Source organism: Chionomys nivalis, chromosome 7 (assembly GCF_950005125.1).
Source record: "Chionomys nivalis chromosome 7, mChiNiv1.1, whole genome shotgun sequence".
In the NCBI taxonomy this organism is placed as follows: Eukaryota; Metazoa; Chordata; class Mammalia; order Rodentia; family Cricetidae; genus Chionomys; species Chionomys nivalis.
Window position 1 is genome coordinate 86,880,081 of NC_080092.1, and position 18,633 is coordinate 86,898,713.

The window sequence follows — 18,633 nt, forward strand, 5'->3', positions numbered from 1 at the left end:
CCTCAGAACTGTACAGCAGAACTGCCTCGTGTTGGGCCCTTAAAAAGATGCCATCTGCCAGGTGTGGTGGTACTAAACCCAAGTAGTCTTTCTCCCTCAGTCTCCAGAGTAGCACAACAACGGGCATGTTTATCCACACCTGGCTCACACAATATTAAATGAAGCCAAGCTGGGGTGTGGTGGTATACACCTTTAATCCCAGCCCTCAGGAGGCAGAGGCAGCAGATCTCTATGAGTTTGAGGCCAGCCTGGTCTACATAGTGAGTCCCGGGACAGCCTGGACTGTGTAGAGAGACGTTGTCTCAAAAATAAATGCATAAATAGATATAAAAGGATGTTATCAGGTGGGGTGCTCATGATTGGCAGCGGGAGGGCTACTAATGTCAGTCCCACCTTACAGATGTAGGAACTGAGGCTCCCCTCTGTCGTGGGACCCTGCTGCCCAAAGCAGTGACAGGTTTGGGGAGGTGCACGGGGTGACAAGACTCTTACAGTGACAGGGTTGGGGAGGTACACTGGGTGACAAGGGGGCTATGCTGGGTGACAAGGGGGTATGCTGGGTGACAAGGGAGGTACACTGGGTGACAAGGGGGTACGCTGGGTGACAAGGGAGGTACACTGGGTGACAAGGAGGTACGCTGGGTGACAAGGGGGTACACTGGGTGACAAGGGGAGTACACTGGGTGACAAGGGAGGGTACGCTGGGTGACAAGGGGGTACGCTGGGTGACAAGGGAGGTATGCTAGGTGACAAGGGGGTACGCTGGGTGACAAGGGAGGTACACTGGGTGACAAGGGAGGTACACTGGGTGACAAGGGAGGTACACTGGGCGACAAGGGAGGTACACTGGGTGACAAGGAGCTTACTGTCCACTGCTTTCACTGTTGGGAAATAAAGAACAAAGGCCAAGTCCAAGCTTCTGAGCCTTCTAGGAATCACTTTTTTTGTTATTGTTTTGTTTGCTTTACCAGACAGGGTTTCTCTGTGTAGCCCTGGCTGTCCTGGAAGTCACTCTGTAGACCAGGCTGGCCTTGAACCCAGAGATCTGCCTGCCTTTGCCTTCTGACCACTGGGACTAAAGGCATGCGCCACCACCATCCTAATGCTGACTGGGTCTTAAAAGGCTGCTGGTCGACCCATCCATTTCCTCCATTTTATTTTCCAGGGGACAATGACTACATACCTGCCAGGTGACCTCAGGGAGCCCACAACCTAGTATAAGCAAATCCCATACCATGGGTATAGGTGGCAATAGAAACTAGGGGATAAATTTTGGCACCAAGCTACCCAACTCTACACGTCAGTATATTAGGCTATCCGCTGCCTCAGTTTCCTTATCTGTAAAATGAAGGTAATTCTAACACATTGTGATTGCTAAAAAGAAAAAAATACAGATAGAAGATTTAATAGGTACCCAGACTGGCTGCTATCATACTTGTAGCGATAGATAATTGTGCAAGGCATAGGGATTAAATGATCAACTCCAAGGCTGGGTCAGCATTTTGTAAATAAGAAAACTGAGTCCCAGAAAGATGCAATGATTCGTCCTAAGACAGCATAGCCAGGACTAGATCTCGGGTTTCTAGTGTCATTATACAACCTCAGAGGGCACCATTTCTTCATACTACCAGATGGCCTGTATCCCGGGAGGCTTGCAATATGGCGGTCCTTCCTCCCGCCAGCCCACCCATCTTTAAGCAGCAAGATGACGGTGAAGCTGTCTGGGGTAGGAGGTCATAGCTTCTGCCTGCCAAGGGCATAGCCAAGGTCTTACTCTCCTGGGCATGAGGGAATAAGGGAGCTTATGTGTGAGAATCTACTGTCCTTGACTCTCTTCATGTGTCGCACTGCCTGGCACTACCAGTGTCCTCCAAGGTCTTCTCATCCTTGCCTTAACTACCAGGCTAATATGGGATCTTTAAAAACTATATTAAAATCCCCTTCAGAGGAATGTGCTTGGGGTCACTATCCACACCCCACAGCTTCCTGCCATTGCCCCCCCCCCACATTTACTGGTCTTTCTTCTCCCTTTGGGGAGGGGACATCCAGTTGCCAGAAACACATTTGAGATGGGAATTAGCTGCTCTCTGGGTCAGCAGGGTTTGCGCACGGCTTCTGCCCGGGACAGAAATAGCCTTCTCAGGCAAAGGGGGAGGGGCAGGAGAGGGTGCTCTTTGGGGTGAGGTACCCGTGTCCTCATCCCTCCCACTTCTTCACACTAACCCAGAGGAAGTGATCAAGTACTGTGGATACTGTGGATGCAGAGGGCATGAGAGCTCGTGAACGCTGGCAGGGTGCCCTGGTACCCACTGGCAGACACCTGCTTCTTTGAAGCCTGAGAGGGAGAGGGGTCAGAGGGGACTGTGCCCAAGGAAATGAGCACACTGTCTCCCTGGGCTGCTGCAAGCCCTCTGCGTGAACTGGGAGAGTCACAGAGCTGGACTGGATGAGTCAGTCGGGGTGTGTGTGTGTGTGTGTGTGTGTGTGTGTGTGTGTGTGTGCGTGCGCGCACGCGTGTGAAGCAGTACACAGAGGCAGCGCAATGCCACGACTGTAGATTCTGGAGGCAGAAAACTTGGCTTAGTTCGCTCTGAGCCCTTGCTTCCTGCTCTCTGAAATAGACACATCAGTCTGCCTGTCCTCAGGTGCTGACGCGGACTGAGTGAACACACAGACTGAGCATAGGACTCGGGGCAAACGCTGAACAAGTGCTGCCAGCAGCATCAAGGGTACCATGATGGCTGCCAGCCTAACTGGTGCCATGGTTACCAGAGTCACAGACCCAGGCTCTAGTCCCAGCTCAGCACCTCAAGAGCTGAGCATCTCTGGGCATCCTCCAGTGTGGAGACTGTATTCCCTCTCCGCGCCCCTCCCGGGCTGTGGGGGAGGGTTACCAGCAGCTTAAGGCATTAATGACTGGAACCTCCCCTTCCCCAAGAGGAGGTGGTTACTGATTTTATTATAACAATTGCTAACCTAAAACTACCCACCTGTAACCTCTGACCTCTGAACTTAGAGGCTAAGCAGTGAGCCTGCGCCAGGTAACCCTCATGATCACCATCACCCACGTCTTCGTTTTCCAGACAGGAAAACCGAGAAGAAAGAGGTTAAAATTATCGCTGGGTATGTGTCAGTGAGATAGCTCAGGGCATAAAAGAACTAAAAGGACTTGCCACAGAAACCTAAGGACCTGAGGTAAATTATCAGGTTCCATTGTGGAAACAGAACCAACCTCCCAAAAGCGATCCTGTTCTCTCTTTTCTTTCCCTCTTACTCTCTCTCTTTTTCTCTCTTTCACACACAAATAGTATTTTTTTTTTTTGCATGCTTGTAATCTCAATACTTGAGTAGCTGAGGCAGGAGTAGCCTGAATTCTTGACTGCCCTTATGCAGAGAGAGGCCCCTGCTACAGACTATTTTAGCCACCCTGGCCTTTAATCTATGCTCACAAAGAATTCCTTCAAGCATGTCCGCCCTAAGTTTGGCCCAGAAAGCTACTCTTTCTCCCCATTCTCTCAGCCCCCTCCTAGGAACTGCAGTCCTGAGTTCTCCCAGACTGTAGCTGTCCCACAGTCTCCTCCAGCTGAGGGGACACCCCCTCCCCCATCAGCCTCTGCCCACAGCCAGAGCTCAGCCATATCTGAGAAGCTCTGACCTAGCAGCCCACGGATTCCTCCAGCCTTTGTGGGGATATGACGGCCTCCTCCACCCTCTGTTGTCCAGAGCAAGTGTCAGCCACCACAGGGGACAGCTAGGGGCAGCACTAAGGAGCCCTGATGGGAGTGACGTGACCTCTACCCCAAGAAGGGGAAGAGTCGACAGGCCCAGCCACAGAAAAGCTGGCCAGCTGGGCCATGAGCTTTGCCTTTCCAGCCTGCATCTCTGCCATGCACGGCTCCACACACCAAGCCCTAGGCTACAGAAAGGGGCAAAATAGGAGTTCCATCATTTCTGGGTTGCCCAGCACTGAGCTGATTCTTTTTTCCAGACCACAGGACCAGAGGCAGGGAATAGAGCCAAAGAAAGTGGAAGAAAACCTTCATGGGGTCCTGGTCCCATTCTATGACACATCTTTCTACATACTAGTGAGGTCAACCATCCCAGTGACCTCAGGAGTTATAAATTCTTTGTCTTCTATTTGATAGAGACCCCAGCCTTACTGGAGAGCAGCTACGGTTCAATATCACACAGACAGCAATAGTGAGGAAGGCAGGGCTGTCTGCCATCCTGCATCAGTTCCCTCAAAACACAGCTTACAAGGCTGGGAAGTGGAATGTCTACCACAGGAGTGGGACGGCCTGAGTTAGAATCCCCAGAATCCATGAGAAAAGATATGTGGCCACTCAGGTCTGTAAACCCTAAGCTGGGGTGGGGGTGGGGATCCAGATGGGCATGCAGATCTCTAGAGCTCGCTGACCAGCTGGTCTGCCGATCAGTCAGGGACCCTGTCTCAGAAGAGAGGTGGAGATGGCTGGAGGGATGTCTCGTGGTGAAGAGCACTGACTGCTCTTCCAGAGGACCAGAGTTCGACTCCCAGCACCCACATGGCAGCTCACAACTGTCTGTAAGTTAAGTCCCAGTGAATCTAATTCCCTCACACATGCGGGCCAAATACCAGTGCACATAAAGTAAAAATAAATTATTTAAGAAAAGAAGATAAGTTGGAGAGTGATCAAGGAAACCCCTCCATATCAACCTCTGACCTCCACAGACGTGTGTACATGTGTATGCACACCTGCACACACATGTACACACTAATACACACATCCGTGACACATATAAACAGGGTGGAAGGCTGGGAAGGCCAAGGAATGACACCTGAAGTTGATCTCTGGTTTTCATACTCACATGCACATGTGTGCACCTGCACACACAGGAACAGGTGAGAATGAGCACACTCATGCACATGCACACACACACATGCAAACACATACATACACACGCACACACGCGCACACACATAAATACAGCCAGGCATAGTACACACCTGTCATCACGGCACTCAGGTACCTGAGGCAGGAGGATTAATGAAAGTTCTAGGTCAGTCTGGGTTATACCGTGAGTCTCAAACCAACACTGTCTCTGAACCAGAGACAGCAGCAGCATTTCTCAGATTCAGCTGAAACAGATTCCCAGGCTATGTTCTAGACTTTGCAGAGTCTAGAACTCTAGGGCTGGGGCCAGGAACCCGTTTTAAGAAAGTCCTGTGGATGGTTAAGCATAAAACGCTGAAGCTCACTGAGGGAGGTCTTACAAAACCACCATTTTCAGCGGTGGCCATAGAAGGTAGAAACATTTTTTTTTGTCAGTAGAAGGGTTTGAGACAGAGTTTCTTTGTGTATCCCTGGCTGTCCTGGAACTCACACTGTAGACCAGGCTGGCCTCGAACTCACAGAGATCCACCTGCCTCTGCCTCTCGAGTGCTGGGATTAAAGGCGTGTGCCACCACTGCTTGGTAAAAACTTTTTAAAGTTAGATTTGTTCATTTTATTTTATGTGTGTTTTGCCTGCAAGTATATATGTGGATCACATGAGTGCCTGGTGCCCAAGGAGGTCAGAAGAGGACACTGATCCACCGAAACTGGAATTAAGGATGGTTAGGAACTATCATGTGAGGGCTGGACATTGAACCCAGGTCCTCTGCAAAAGCAGCAACTGGTCGCAACTGCCGAGCCATCTCTCCAGCCCCCACTGTTTATTTTGAGACCGTCTTGCTATAGAACCCAGATTGCCTGCCCTGGCACCCATTGAGTAAGCCAGGCTCTCTTTGAACTTGCAGAGATCCTCTGTTTCAGCTTCCTGAATGCTGGCATACACTGTCCACCACTGCAAGGCCTGACTATAGAGATCTAAACGCCAACAGTTTTGTACAACTCTCCCCAAAATAAACAAGCCCCTCAAGTGAGAAAGAGAGGAACTGGACACGCTTCGTGTAGTTCCCATGTAAGAGTAAGGAAGCTCTCGAAATAGCTTACTTACCACCAGGTTGCCAATGACCATGACCATGAGGAAGACGGTGAGACACATGGCCTGGCCGGCCACCTCCATGCAGTCCCACATGGTCTCGATCCACTCCCCGCAGAGGATGCGGAAGACGATGAGGAAGGAGTGGAAGAAGTCGTTCATGTGCCAGCGCGGGAGGGTGCAGTCTGAGGCTATCTTACACACACATTCCTTGTAGCTCTTGCCAAACAGCTGCATGCCCACCACGGCGAAGATAAAGACGATGATAGCCAGCACCAGTGTCAGGTTGCCCAGCGCGCCCACTGAGTTGCCAATGATTTTGATGAGCATGTTGAGTGTTGGCCATGACTTGGCCAGTTTGAAGACACGCAGCTGCCAGGCAGGGGGAAATAGGAGAATGAATGAGGCTTGGGGACCACCAGCTAACCCCAGGGAGCCTCAGGAGAAAGCTCAGTGTTCAAAAGTCTTAAACCCCATCCTCCTGATGAGCAAGGCTTTTCCCTGCTTCTGTTAATGAGGGGGTGTTTGTGTCCTATAGCCTCCCGGCATCCACGTTAAAAAAGGGGGGGGGGCCTTATCCATTAAAGATACAGGCTAAAGTATTTACAGGTGAGATTGGATACCAGAATTTGCTTTAACATCCCCTCCCCCCTGTCATAAAAATAGATGGGACAGATGAAAAAAGAATCGCAGTACAAGTGGCTGATAGGAGCACTTAGTTGCTCTTCCAGAGACTCCCGGTCCAGTTCCCAGCGCCCACATTCGGCAGCTCCTAACCACCTGTAACACCAACTCCAGGGGGCCTTGCATCCTCTTCTGGCCTCTACATGTGATAGCATGTAGATACATGTGATTCGTGTCTGGCAACAGACATGTGGCATATGGACACACAAATATAAGCTTGGAAAAATTGTAAAGATAATAAAATTATACTACACTAGTGGCTGTTGGGGGTGGGTGACAGGCACCTAAAGGGTCATTTTTTTTTTTTACTGTATGCTCGAAAGCCCTCATGATAAAGTTAAACAAAACAAGACTGAACTTCAAGGCGTAGAGAAAAAAAATAGTAATTCTTTTTTTTTCTTTTTTTTTTTTTTTTGGTTTTTCGAGACAGGGTTTCTCTGTGGTTTTTGAAGCCTGTCCTGGAACTAGCTCTTGTAGATCAGGCTGGTCTCGAACTCACAGAGATCCGCCCGCCTCTGCCTCCCGAGTGCTGGGATTAAAGGCGTGCGCCACCACCGCCCGGCAAAAATAGTAATTCTTAAGTCCCAAGCGTGGTTTTGTCTTCGGTCAGGCCTATAACACGGAGCTGAAGTCAACTCCATTGCTGCCAGAGGTCATCTAATGTCAGCTCACTAATGTCAGGTCCCCCATCCCAGCCCTGTGTAATAGGAAGGAAGGACTCTTTTTTCTAGTTCTGAGGGACCAGGTAGCATGCACCCTCTGATGGTCTCTCCTCCCATCCCCCCTCAGCCCCTGGGTCTTGTGTACCAGACGGAAGGAACGCAGCACCGACAGCCCTTGCACGTTGGCCAGGCCCAGCTCCACCAGGCTGAGGGTGACAATGAAGCTGTCGAAGATGTTCCAGCCCTGTTGGAAATACTCATAGGGGTCCATGGCGATCAGCTTCAGCACCATCTCTGCAGTGAAAATGCCCGTGAAGACCTGGCAGGGGATGGGACGGGACATGGAACCCCTGTCACAGAGCCTCACGGAGAAAGGGGCCTTGGGAGATCTCCCCAAGGGTGAGGGTTGAGGGCCCTGAAGAGAGGTAGGGAGTGGTACCCACGGCCTATGTGTGTGCATATAGTGGCAGGTACAAAGGCCATGTCATATGCCTAGGTGGGTATAGACCCATTCCTACCCATTTCTGACCTGTGACCATGGTCAAGCCACTAACTTCTTGGATCTTCAACCTGATCCTGACGTTCAACATTCATGAAGTGCCATCTGGTCTACACTGACCTCATTGGCATGCAGGTCTCTACAAAGCTGGAGGGATTATCATCACACTCTTTGGACGGATGAGCAATTGAGGCTCAGAGAGGTGCACTCCAGATCCCTTTGTGCCACTCAATTTCTTGTGTTCTCAGCTCAGGATTTCTCCTCTGTACTCCCAGCCTCCCTACGTATATCTAACCTCAGGAGCTAGCAAACTTTGCCTTTTGATTTTGAAACAAGTAGCATGCAGCTCAGGCTGGCCTTGAACTCACTATGCAGCAGAAGATGACCAAGGACTTCTGTTGCTCCTGCCTCCACCTTCCGGGTGCTAGGATTACAAGCATGTGTCATCATGCCTGACTTTATTCAGTGCTGGGAAGGGAGCCTAGGAAGGCTTGCACACTAGGTAAGCACTGTACCAAATGAGCCACACCCTCAACCAAGCCTTGGGTCTTGGCAGGGACTGAAAGGGATGGAATCAGAAAGTTAGCTCTGCCCCCTCAACCTCAGAACAGGCACCCAAGGGCCCCACAGTCCCTTAAACTTCACTGGCATAGTCCCCCTCTTACTAGGCGTCAGCTGCTTTGGATTGACAGCATGCCTAGGTACACACTGGGTCCCTCCCAAGAGCTGTTTCTGGCCATAGCAGGTGCCCAGACAAGAAACACAGTGTGGTCATTGGGTAGACAGGCAGACGGGTCCTGCCCATCACCACACCCTGGCAGCTGTGCCCTTGCCTCTCTTGCCCAGCCTGGCCATGGCTGCTTTGGGCATCTTCACAAGATGGACATATCTGCTTTGAAGACTGGGGATTCTGATGCCATGGTTCTTATGCCCCCTACCCAGTGCTGGCACCGACCCAACCTTCCCTCACATGGCACACTCTCTGAGCTTGCCTTTCCCTAGAGATAATGGGAGCCTGCGAGCCTCTTGTCTGTTTGTCATGGTGGGTGGGTGGGGTGGGACTGCAAAGGGAATTGGGGAGGGTGGGGCACGGTGGAGCAGAACTGGAGGAGGAGGCCCAGTGGCTTTTCCCTTTGTCAGGCTCCAGTGGGGCTGGCTACGAGGTGCTAATGCCTCTAATGGGCAGGGATAAGCAGTGGATCAGAGCGTGTCAACAATAGCTGGGCAGCAAAGGGCTCAGGAGAGCACCCGGTGGGGCTGGAGAACGGGAGGTCTCTGGGGTGAGGTAGAAACCCTGGCATTTGGGTGTCTTTGGCTATATGCCCTCACTCCCAAGTCCCTTGGTCTCTTTTAGGACCATGACAGTCTATGAAAGTTAAGAAACTTGTTACCTAGCCTCGGCCATTTCCACGCCCCTACTCCCTCGACCCCAATTCCTAGATGTGGCCTGGATCCCAGACCTCCAGGAGTCCTGGTCTAAGCTCACCCCACTCTCCTGGTTCCCAAATGCCTTGAAGCTCAATCACCATGTTCCCCAGACCTCCTCTGCACGACCTGTGCCGGCTGTCCCCAAGCGCCCCTACGTTTCCACACATCCCAGCCAGGCCCACTCTGCTTCCTGTTCTCCAGACGCCCGCCCTCTCCTTCTGCCCCTTGCTTACTAAGTTGCCCACGGAGAGCACATTGTCAAAGTGCTCGGTCATGGGGTAATGCTCCATGGCCATGAACAGGGTGTTGAGCACGATGCAGATGGTGATGCCCAGGTCCACGAAGGGGTCCATGACGATCAGGTGGATGATATGCTTGAACTTCACCCACGGGGCGCAGCAGTTCCAAATGAGTACTTTGTGCGCACACTTGTACCACCACGGCGGGCACTTCTGGTGGGCTTCTTCCAGCTCTGGGGGTGGGGATGGAGCGAGTGTCTGATGAAGAGTCTAGCTCTTTGCTCCTGCTCCTATCTCCCACCCTTTAGAACTCCACATCCCAATACTCCAGTCGCTCGCAAGGTGAACCCCACTGCCATCTTCATCACAGACTGCCTCACAGGATGTCATCCGTCAAAGCTCCAGCTTTCCCTATGTTCTGACTCTTGTACCCACCCCCCTCAGTAAGGCCTTCTCTAGCCCCAGGACCAGCCCCTCACAATCCCACCCACAAGCCCCCTCCCTCGGAGCCCTGCCCTCTTAGAGTTCAGCCCCTCAAAGCACACCGCCTTCAGAAGCCTTACCCCGAAACCCTCCCAGCGCTCTGCTTTGCGCCCTCAGCAAGCCCATTGTTGCACCTCCACAATGCCCTCCTCTAGAGGTACACTATCTGTGTTTTCATAAATAAAGCTTGCCTGAAGATCAGAAGGCAAAACAGTCACACTAGTGAGCCACATAGGCCAGGGAGTGGTGGCACACCTCTGTAGTTCCAGAACTCTGGAGACAGAGGCAGAAGGGTCTCTGTGAGTTCAAGGCCACCCTGGCCAACACAAGACTGAGTCTCTCTAAAGGAGAAACAGAGCTCACACAAAGGTGCTCCCAGCACGTGGGGTCACATGACTTTAATTCCAGCAATATGGCTGGGCGGAGAGAGGAATATAAGGTCGGGAGGAGACAGGAACTTAGTTGAGTGGAGTTTGAGGATTGGTGGAGACAAGATCTCTCTCTCCCCTTTGGTCTGAAGATTTGGAAGAGGTAAAAAGTCTTTCTAGTGGCTGGCTGCTTTGCTTTTCTGATCTTATGGTTGGACCCCAATATCTGTCTCTGGGTTTTTATTATCCATGCTACACCCTCCCTCCCCGTAGTGTGCTGGAGCTGAGCTACCTCTCGGTGTGGGATTCTGCCAGGAAAAAGACATACCGTGGTCTCTGACTGGGTTCCAGAGTCTTTAGGAAGCATTGGGGTACACTTTAGGGGGTCAGTCCTCAGTGCTGTTGGCCAGAGTTCCTGAAACCTTTCCCTCCCTGCTGCTGATAACACTAGTCACCCCAGACTGTCCCCAGGCATAAACACCTTTCCCTCTTGAGTGACTTTCTGGAAAACCCCTATTCTTGTTACCCCTGATCTGTGGGGTCTGTGGAATGGGGCTGTTCCTTTACCTGGCCTCTGTGGCCTATGGGAGTAGCCTCTCCCTAGGCAAATTCTCCAGTACTTACTTTTGTAAACTTAAGAGGCAAATACTATTGGTGCCCCCTGTTTTGCAGGTGAAAGAGACTAGGGTAGGTGGCAGTCCCCTGGAGAACCTGGTAGGGCTGGAGTCCCACCCAGGAATGAGAAAGTGAACCTCTTTCCTTGGCTCTCTATCTCAGGCTAGTCTGCCTGGGCTCCTGTAGGTGTCCCAGCATCTGAGATCTAAAGCCTGAGGAAACAGAGGAGGGAACTTCTTGTGCCACCTCTGCCCAGCATCCTGGACCATTTCCTCTGGAGGAACACCATCACCTGAATGCAGAGGTAAGTGTGAGATGGAGCCCTTTAGAGGGTCACAGAACCTGAAGAACCCTAGACTCTGCCTTTAGCACAAGGCAAGCCCTAGGAAGTGAATGGGTACCCTCCATCTCTGGGTCAGAGATACCTTTTTTTTTTTAGACAGGGTTTTTCTATGGTTATCCTGGAACTTACTTTGTAGATGAGGTTGGCCTCGAACTCACTGTGATCCACCTGCTTCTGCCACCCAAGTGCTGGGATTAAAGGTGTGTGCCATCACTGCCTGGCCCTTGTTACTATTTCTTTATTCTCCTCCTGAGACTTGGGGGCACCACAGGACTTGTGGGGAGTCTGTGATTCTACTCGGGGGAATTTAAACATTGACTTTTAGCCTTTACCCAGGAAACACTGGAGTAGGTTCTGGAACACCAGGCCTTCCTGGTTAATATTATTAGCCTGTCCTTCCTCGTTGCCTTGGCAGCCCCCAAACCCTCCCGGAAGCCCCTAGTTCCCGCAACGGCTTGGCCTTGCAGCCAAAAATGAAGCAGGTTAACAGGACTATATTTATCCCAGCTTATTTCTTTAGTGTCAATATTAAGTTACTGCCCTCCTGAAGCTGGATCCAAGCAGGCCCCACCCTGCACCTCAGGAGACTGAGAGGCTTGGTGGGCAGCGCAGGCAGAGTGGGAGGGGGAATGGGGGCACAGGGCACTTACCCTCCATAGCATCTGAGATGGCACTGTCTGCGCTGCAGCTCGGCCTTGGGGGCCCCTTCTCCCCGGATGTGTCCAGGCTGCCATTGCAATCTTTGTTGTGGACTGGGTCCCCATCTGCCTCCCCACCTTCCAGAGCCTGGGCAGCCTTAGCCTGTAAGTCAGCAAGGGTAATGAATGAGAAGTCTCACTCTGAGGCAGGGGAATGGACACGTTGACTCTCAGAAACTCTTACTGAGCCTTTATCTTAGTTGATGTCATATCTAGTGCATGGAGAGAAAGGGGCAGCCTTCAGTGGTGGTGGAGGGACGGGGTAAGGACAAAAGAACTGAAGACCTTGGCCCAGAAGATTCTCATCCCTGCTTCTCTGCTGGGCCCTAGACGTCATACGTGCATGAGAAAGCAGGAAGCTGTCCCGTGTACAACCTGGGGTCCTGCCTCTGACTCAGCAAAAACCCAGAAAGCACAAAACCATAGAGCTTTAATCTGGAGGAAAGTTCACAGTTCACTGTCCCAAACTCCTCGCTGTGGGATGGGGAAACTGAGGTAACCCTTCCACTAAAGCTCCCAACCTGGTTATTGCTCCATAACCCTTCCTCTTGCCCCTGCTCCTCCCTTATCCCGCCAGCCTGCCTGGAAGGAGCCAGGAGTTAAGCGGTCCAGGCCAAGGCCAGGGAGACCCTTGGTCCTCACCCCAAACTCCTTGCCTGGATCCCCACCTTTTCTAACTCCTCCTGATGTTTTTTGAATTTCTCAAGCATCTGTTGAAACTCCTCCTCTTTCTCCTGGTCCTCAGCCAAGGTAGCTTCATTCTGTTCTGCATAGGCCATGGCCACCACCGCCAGGATCAGATTGATGAGGTAGAAGGAGCCCAGGAAGATGATGACCACAAAGAAGATCATGTAGGTCTTGCCAGCTGCTCGAAGGGTCTGGGGATGTGGGAAAAAGGAGGGAGGTGTCTCATGGCCTCCATGGGTCCTTCTACATGGTTGTTGCTTAGGTAGGTAGGCAGAGGAGGGGTCCCTCACGGAGCCTAGAGACAAGGTGTGGCCATTCCTAACAACTCAACCATATTCTGGGGAACCTCAAAATACATGTGAGTGATCTAGGCATTCTGATGTCCCAGATCAGAGCCATGGGGAGTCTAGATAGGCACTCTGAGGTCAGAAAACCAGGATGGACAAATAGCAAGCAGGGCTTGAAACCTTGCTTTGCCCCGGAACCTGGTACCTAGGAACTGTTCAACAGATAGTAGATCTATGATTGCTGTTATTATTAATCTTGTTAGAAATACTGCCAAAGATCAGAAGACATCATCGTTCCTTCTCAACCCACCTGCTCTACCAGCTGTGGACATCAAATGCAGGTATCCCTTGGTATCCTGGGAACTGGTTCCTTAGATACCAAGATCTCCAGATGCTCATCTCCTTTATAGGAAAGGGTGTAGCGTTTGCACCCAACCTAGGCACAGCCCCCTCCTCTAATCCTCTCTAGATGATCCATGGTATCTAATACAATGTAAGTGCTACATGCACAGTTGCTGGGTCTTCTAAATTATGGAATAAAAATATTTTCCAATAGGGTATTTGTGTGTGTCCTCCAAACAGGAGTCTCCAGTATAGGCACAATTTTTTCATCTGAAATACTTTCTCTCTTCTCTCCTCTTTTAGTTTAGTTTATTTTTTATTTGTTTATTGATTGATTGATTGATTGGTTTTCTGAGACAGGGTTTGTGTAGCCGTGGCTGTCCTGAAACTCACTCTGTAGACCAGGCTGGCCTCAAATTCAGACTCACTGCCTGCCTCTACCTCCAGAGTTCTGGGATTAAAGGTGTGTGCTACCATTGCTACCACTGCTGAAATACTTCTCTTTATCTCTCTCTTTTGCACATTGCTGGGAATTGAACCCAGGACCTTGTATACACTCGGCAGGTACTCTACCATTGAGCTTTATTCCCAGCCTTTTGTTTAGTTTTTCAAGACAGGGTTTCTCTGTGTAGCTCTGGCTGTCCTGGAACTCACTTTGTAGACCAGACCGACCTCTCTAACTCAACAATCTGCCTGCCTCTGCCTTCTGAGTGCTGGGATTAAAGGTGTACACCACCACTGCCCGCTCCATTTTTTAAAAAAAGTATCTTCAATTTGTAGTTGGTTGCATCTACATAAGTGAACCCCACAGATATGGAGGGCTAACTACCATTGTGTGGGCGCAGAGTTAAGTTTCTGAGCTGTCCTACCGGTTTTTCTGAGGCTTGTAGATTCTTGGGTCTAAGTCTATAGCAGGCCCAGACCTCAGTTCATAAAGCAAAAATAGAAAAGGAGTGTGATTTGACTCTGGCCAGGTATTCACAAGAACCCTCAGGGGAACTGAAGGAGTCCCCTAGGGGAGATGGTGCAGTGGGGGCCTGGCCATTGGGGTGGGCTCTGAGGAGCAGCGGTGTGGAGGGTGTGTCTGGGCGGCAGGGCAGAGCGAGAGCAGCTGTACCAGCTGGAAAAGGTTCTCCCAGTAGTCCTGTGTCATGAGGCGGAAGAGAGCCAGGAAGGCCCAGCTGAAGGTGTCGTAGCTGGTATAGCCATAGTTAGGGTTCCGTCCAGCCTTTATGCATTCATAACCTTCGGGGCAGTGCCTGGTAGTGAAAGGGGGGACCGGATTAGGGATGGAAGAGAGCTGAGGATGGATGGAGGACTCTGGGTAGAGGATCCCTCATATGTCCTCCAAACACCAAAGCCTTCTATCCTTGCCTACTGGTTCCCCCACACTCCTGCCCACCCCAGATACATGTTCCTAATGAAGCCCCACTTCCCAGGATACCCCACAACTCACCCGGCATCACTGCTATTCCCACAGAGCAGGGCATCATTGGAGCCCTCCAGGAAGTAGAAGTTTCCTTTGGGAACCAGAGGCCACAAAGAAGACATGTTACCACACAGATGCACAGTAAGCACACGCACACAACACGCTACTCCATGTGTGAGCCCCTCCCATCTTTAACAAACAGTCCCAGATTCCAAGCTCTCCAGCAGCTAAACTGCAGGGGTTCAGCGCTAAGCCTCACTTCACCGGCTTGGCACCGACTCTGGTTATGAGGTCAGAACTCACCAGGAGCCGAACAAGGGGCAAGGGTCATGTGTCTGTGTGTGCATTAGGCTACCACACACTTATTTAACTGTAGGAATGAGTTAGAATCTAGGGGCCACAGTGAAGGACGAACACCATTCCAATATGCAGACACTGTTAGTGCCAGAGACAGAGAAAGTGTATGAGTGTTGCATGTGCCCATAAAGAACAGGAATGTGAACAGGACATGTTCGTTGGCAGCCCTACCAGAGGGGCACAGAGTATGGGGAAGAAGGGGAAGGAGAACAGAGTGCCCAGGCTACAGAAGGATGATGAACTGTGTCTTTGTACAGCGAGAGCTGTGTGTGTGTGTGTGTGTGTGTGTGTGTGTGTGTGTGCATGTGTGTGTCTCAGGGAAAACTCGGTCTTGTTTCTCAGCACCAACTGCAAAGTGCACTTTTTTTTCAAGGAGTCTCTTATTGGGACCTGGGGTTTGCCATTGAGACAGGATTAGCTCACTGTACAGTGCGCCCCTGAGATCTGCCTGTTTCTGCCTCTCCAGTGCTGGAATCACAGGCATGTGCCACCATGCCTGGAAGCTTACAGGAGTTCTGGGGATTGACCTCTAGTCCTCAATCTTGCCCGGCAAGTATTTATAGATTAAGCTATCTCCTCAGCCTCAGCAGGTGCGGAGGTTTTAGACAGTGTGTCATCATCGCTTAACCCTTGAAGGAAGTTTTGTCATACTTCATTTGATAGGAGAGGATCTTTTTGTTTTGTTTTGTTTTTTGAGTCAGGGTTTCTCTGTGTAACAGGCCTGGTTGCCCTGGAATTCACTCTGTAGACCAGGCTGGCCTTGAACTCACAGAGATCCACCTGCCTCTGCCTCCCAAGTGCTGGGATTAAAGGTGTGCACCACCATGCCCAGTGATAAGAGAAGGTTCTGAGGGTCATGACTATTGGAGGCTACCCAAGCTGATCAGTGATAGATCTAGGCTTATGTCCTCTGCAAGAAGCAGCCGAGACAAGGGCTGCCTTAGGGGTCGGTAGTCTCCCTTCTCACCTTCGTCGTTGATGTAAGCGTCCCAGTCAAAGGTGTAGTTGCTGGCCCAGCTCTCCTGGCTGCTCCACGTGTCATTGCCGTACCACGTGTCGTTGCCGTACCACGTGTCGTTGCCGTACCACGTGTCGTCATTACTATACCACGTGGTGTTGGTGTCATTCATGGGCGGGGGCCAGCGCACGCACTTCTGACGCAGGTTCCCCATGAAGAGCTGCAGCCCCACGAGCGCAAAGACGCTCAGGCAGAAGACGGTGAGGATCATGACGTCGGACAGCTTTTTCACGGACTGGATCAGGGCTCCTACAATGGTCTTCAGCCCTGGGCACGGCAAGGGTGAAAGCGTCAGCAGGGAGAAGGGTAGGATGGTAGCGACTCCACCCTGAGCCTCAGCCAACTCCATCTCTGAGGCAGATTTTGCACCTCATAGCGCCTTCCCTGAAGCCTCCCTACGGTGACCCTTTCCTGAACACCTCCTTTATGCTGAGCTTGGCTTTGCCTGGAGACAATGACCTTGAAGATGCAATGGGCTACTGCCTGACCCTCAGAACTATACAAAAACATAGAGAAATTCTAATAAATGTCAGCACTCTAGCATTCCCAAAGTGTGTTCTCTGAGTGTTGTCATTAGCCTAGGTTAGATTCTTAGAACCCGAGTGTTCACTTCTAGGCCTGAGTACTGTGGAGAGGTATGTTCCCCAGGCAGAGGGTCCCCACATCTCCCAATACCTGGGATAACTGTGATGGTTTTCAGGGCCCGCAGCACACGGAAGGTCCTCAGGGCTGAGATGTTGCCCAAGTCCACAAACTCTGTCACATACCTGAGTGGGAAGTTAAGGTGTGTGTGGGGGGGTGTCAGAAGTGGGGCAGAAATCAAGTATTTCTGGGCCCAGAATGAGGAGTCCCAAAGAATTCTTGTAATGGGGATTATCACATGGAATGGTGGGTCAAATAACTCCCAAAGTTCCTCTTATAGCCCAAGAGTTGAGAAGAACAGTGCTGAGCTTGCTGCTGGGGAGAGTGGATAGGCAGGGACAGCTCCGCTCACCCACTGGCTGTGAGGCTGAGTTAGGCTGCCTCCTAAGGTACAAGGAGGGGATGCTGACTTCTGGGCAGGGCCCTGGGAATGTCCTAGATGGTGTGGCTCAGTCTGTACAAGTCATGGCCCGTGCCACCACCCTCCTGTCAAAGCCCCCTTTGTGGCTCACCCTTCTGGCCGCTCCCACCCCAGCCCTAGGGCCCCGCTTACGCCATCGTGATGACACTAAAGTCCAGCCAGTTCCAGGGGTCCCGGAGGAATGTGAAGTCATCAATGCAGAAGCCTCGGGCCAACATCTTAATAAGAGACTCGAAAGTGTAGATCCCTGTGAAGGTGTACCTGGCAAGAAGAGGGCCGGTCAGGGCCATGGATGTCACCTGGATGTCACCACAGTATGTATGTGTGTGTGTGTGTGTGTGTGTGCATGGCAGCACACACACAACCTTAGAGGAGGGGCGCCAAGATGGCATATGGCTACCCAGGGCTGAGCACGTTGGCGAGCGAGGGTGATAGCATGCCCTCCCCCACCCTGACTTAAGGCGTTAATGGTCACAGGGATAGTGTATCTTCCTTGAAAGACAAGAGCAGTGTTGCTCTGAGCCCTCGGGATACAGACCTGGAATAGGAAATCTGAGAAAGGCGACTTACTCCACGTCCTTGGACCAAGATGGCGGATTGCTCATGGTCATGAACACACAGTTGGTCAGGATGGTAATCATGATAAACATGCTGAACAGCGTGGGAGTGGGTCAAGGAAAGAGAAGGAGGAGGCAGCTGGGAAGAGGAGGGCACAGGAAGGTCTCCTGCCCACCCCTAACCTCCCCGCCTTTCCCACTGGGGCAGGATATGCGTGGATGAGCACCTTGATGGCCACACGCCTGACAATGCTGAAGGGGCTCAGCATGTAGAGGGCAGGCGTGGCAGAGAAGCGGAAGATGGCCTTGCCTTTGTTGAGCACAATGAAGGTCTGGGGGAGAGAGAGAAACTGAGTCTGAAGGACAGACAGACAGGGGGACAGGAGGCACAGAAAGAGGGAGCCCTCCCACACCCGGACCTTCTTGTCACTGTAGTAAGGGTCCAGGTCCTCCAGGGGGATGCCAATGACTTCAGGTGGGGGGTCCCCGTAGATAAGCGGTAGGTTCTTGCCGGCTTCTAGGTCGCTGCGTGGCTTCCGCTCAGGCTCCTCAATTTCCATTTGCTTATTCCGCTGCAGTCGGGCCTCCTCCTCCACGGCCCGCTGCTCTATAGCTGCCAGGGACTCGGGGGTGAAGGGGCGCAGGCAGTGGGGACCCAGGGGTACCAGGGTGGGCAGAGATGAGCTGGCCATCCTTGCATCCTGGGCTCAGGGGCCAGAAGGGTGGTAGGCAGAGGGGCAGCTGCAGCCCGTAGTCCTGGGGTTCTGGGGATCACCAATTCCCTGGGTCTACTGTGTTCACCTCACTTCCTGCCTGCCCAGGGGTTGGGCCAGGGAGGTGGGTGCACAGGTCTTGTTGGGGCTGGGAGATGTGCCTGCAAGACCTGGGCTTGCTGCTGCACAGGTGCTGG

General features: G+C 51.8%; 1 protein-coding gene across 1 annotated transcript in view; it reads right to left on the reverse strand.

Moving 5' to 3' along the window:
* The window catches only part of Scn4a (sodium voltage-gated channel alpha subunit 4), a 30,980-nt gene extending 12,554 nt beyond the window's left edge, over nucleotides 1–18,426 (reverse strand). The window contains exons 1-13 of the mRNA XM_057774360.1: nucleotides 18,143–18,426; nucleotides 17,937–18,055; nucleotides 17,737–17,826; nucleotides 17,299–17,427; nucleotides 16,779–16,870; nucleotides 16,053–16,370; nucleotides 14,756–14,819; nucleotides 14,417–14,558; nucleotides 12,652–12,861; nucleotides 11,936–12,086; nucleotides 9,471–9,709; nucleotides 7,456–7,629; nucleotides 5,980–6,336 (exon numbers count right to left, since the gene is read on the reverse strand). Coding sequence (XP_057630343.1) covers nucleotides 5,980–6,336; nucleotides 7,456–7,629; nucleotides 9,471–9,709; nucleotides 11,936–12,086; nucleotides 12,652–12,861; nucleotides 14,417–14,558; nucleotides 14,756–14,819; nucleotides 16,053–16,370; nucleotides 16,779–16,870; nucleotides 17,299–17,427; nucleotides 17,737–17,826; nucleotides 17,937–18,055; nucleotides 18,143–18,415 — 2,358 coding nt within the window. The 5' untranslated portion in view covers nucleotides 18,416–18,426. The remainder of the gene's footprint in view (nucleotides 1–5,979; nucleotides 6,337–7,455; nucleotides 7,630–9,470; nucleotides 9,710–11,935; nucleotides 12,087–12,651; nucleotides 12,862–14,416; nucleotides 14,559–14,755; nucleotides 14,820–16,052; nucleotides 16,371–16,778; nucleotides 16,871–17,298; nucleotides 17,428–17,736; nucleotides 17,827–17,936; nucleotides 18,056–18,142) is intronic.
* Nucleotides 18,427–18,633: the final 207 nt, after the last annotated feature.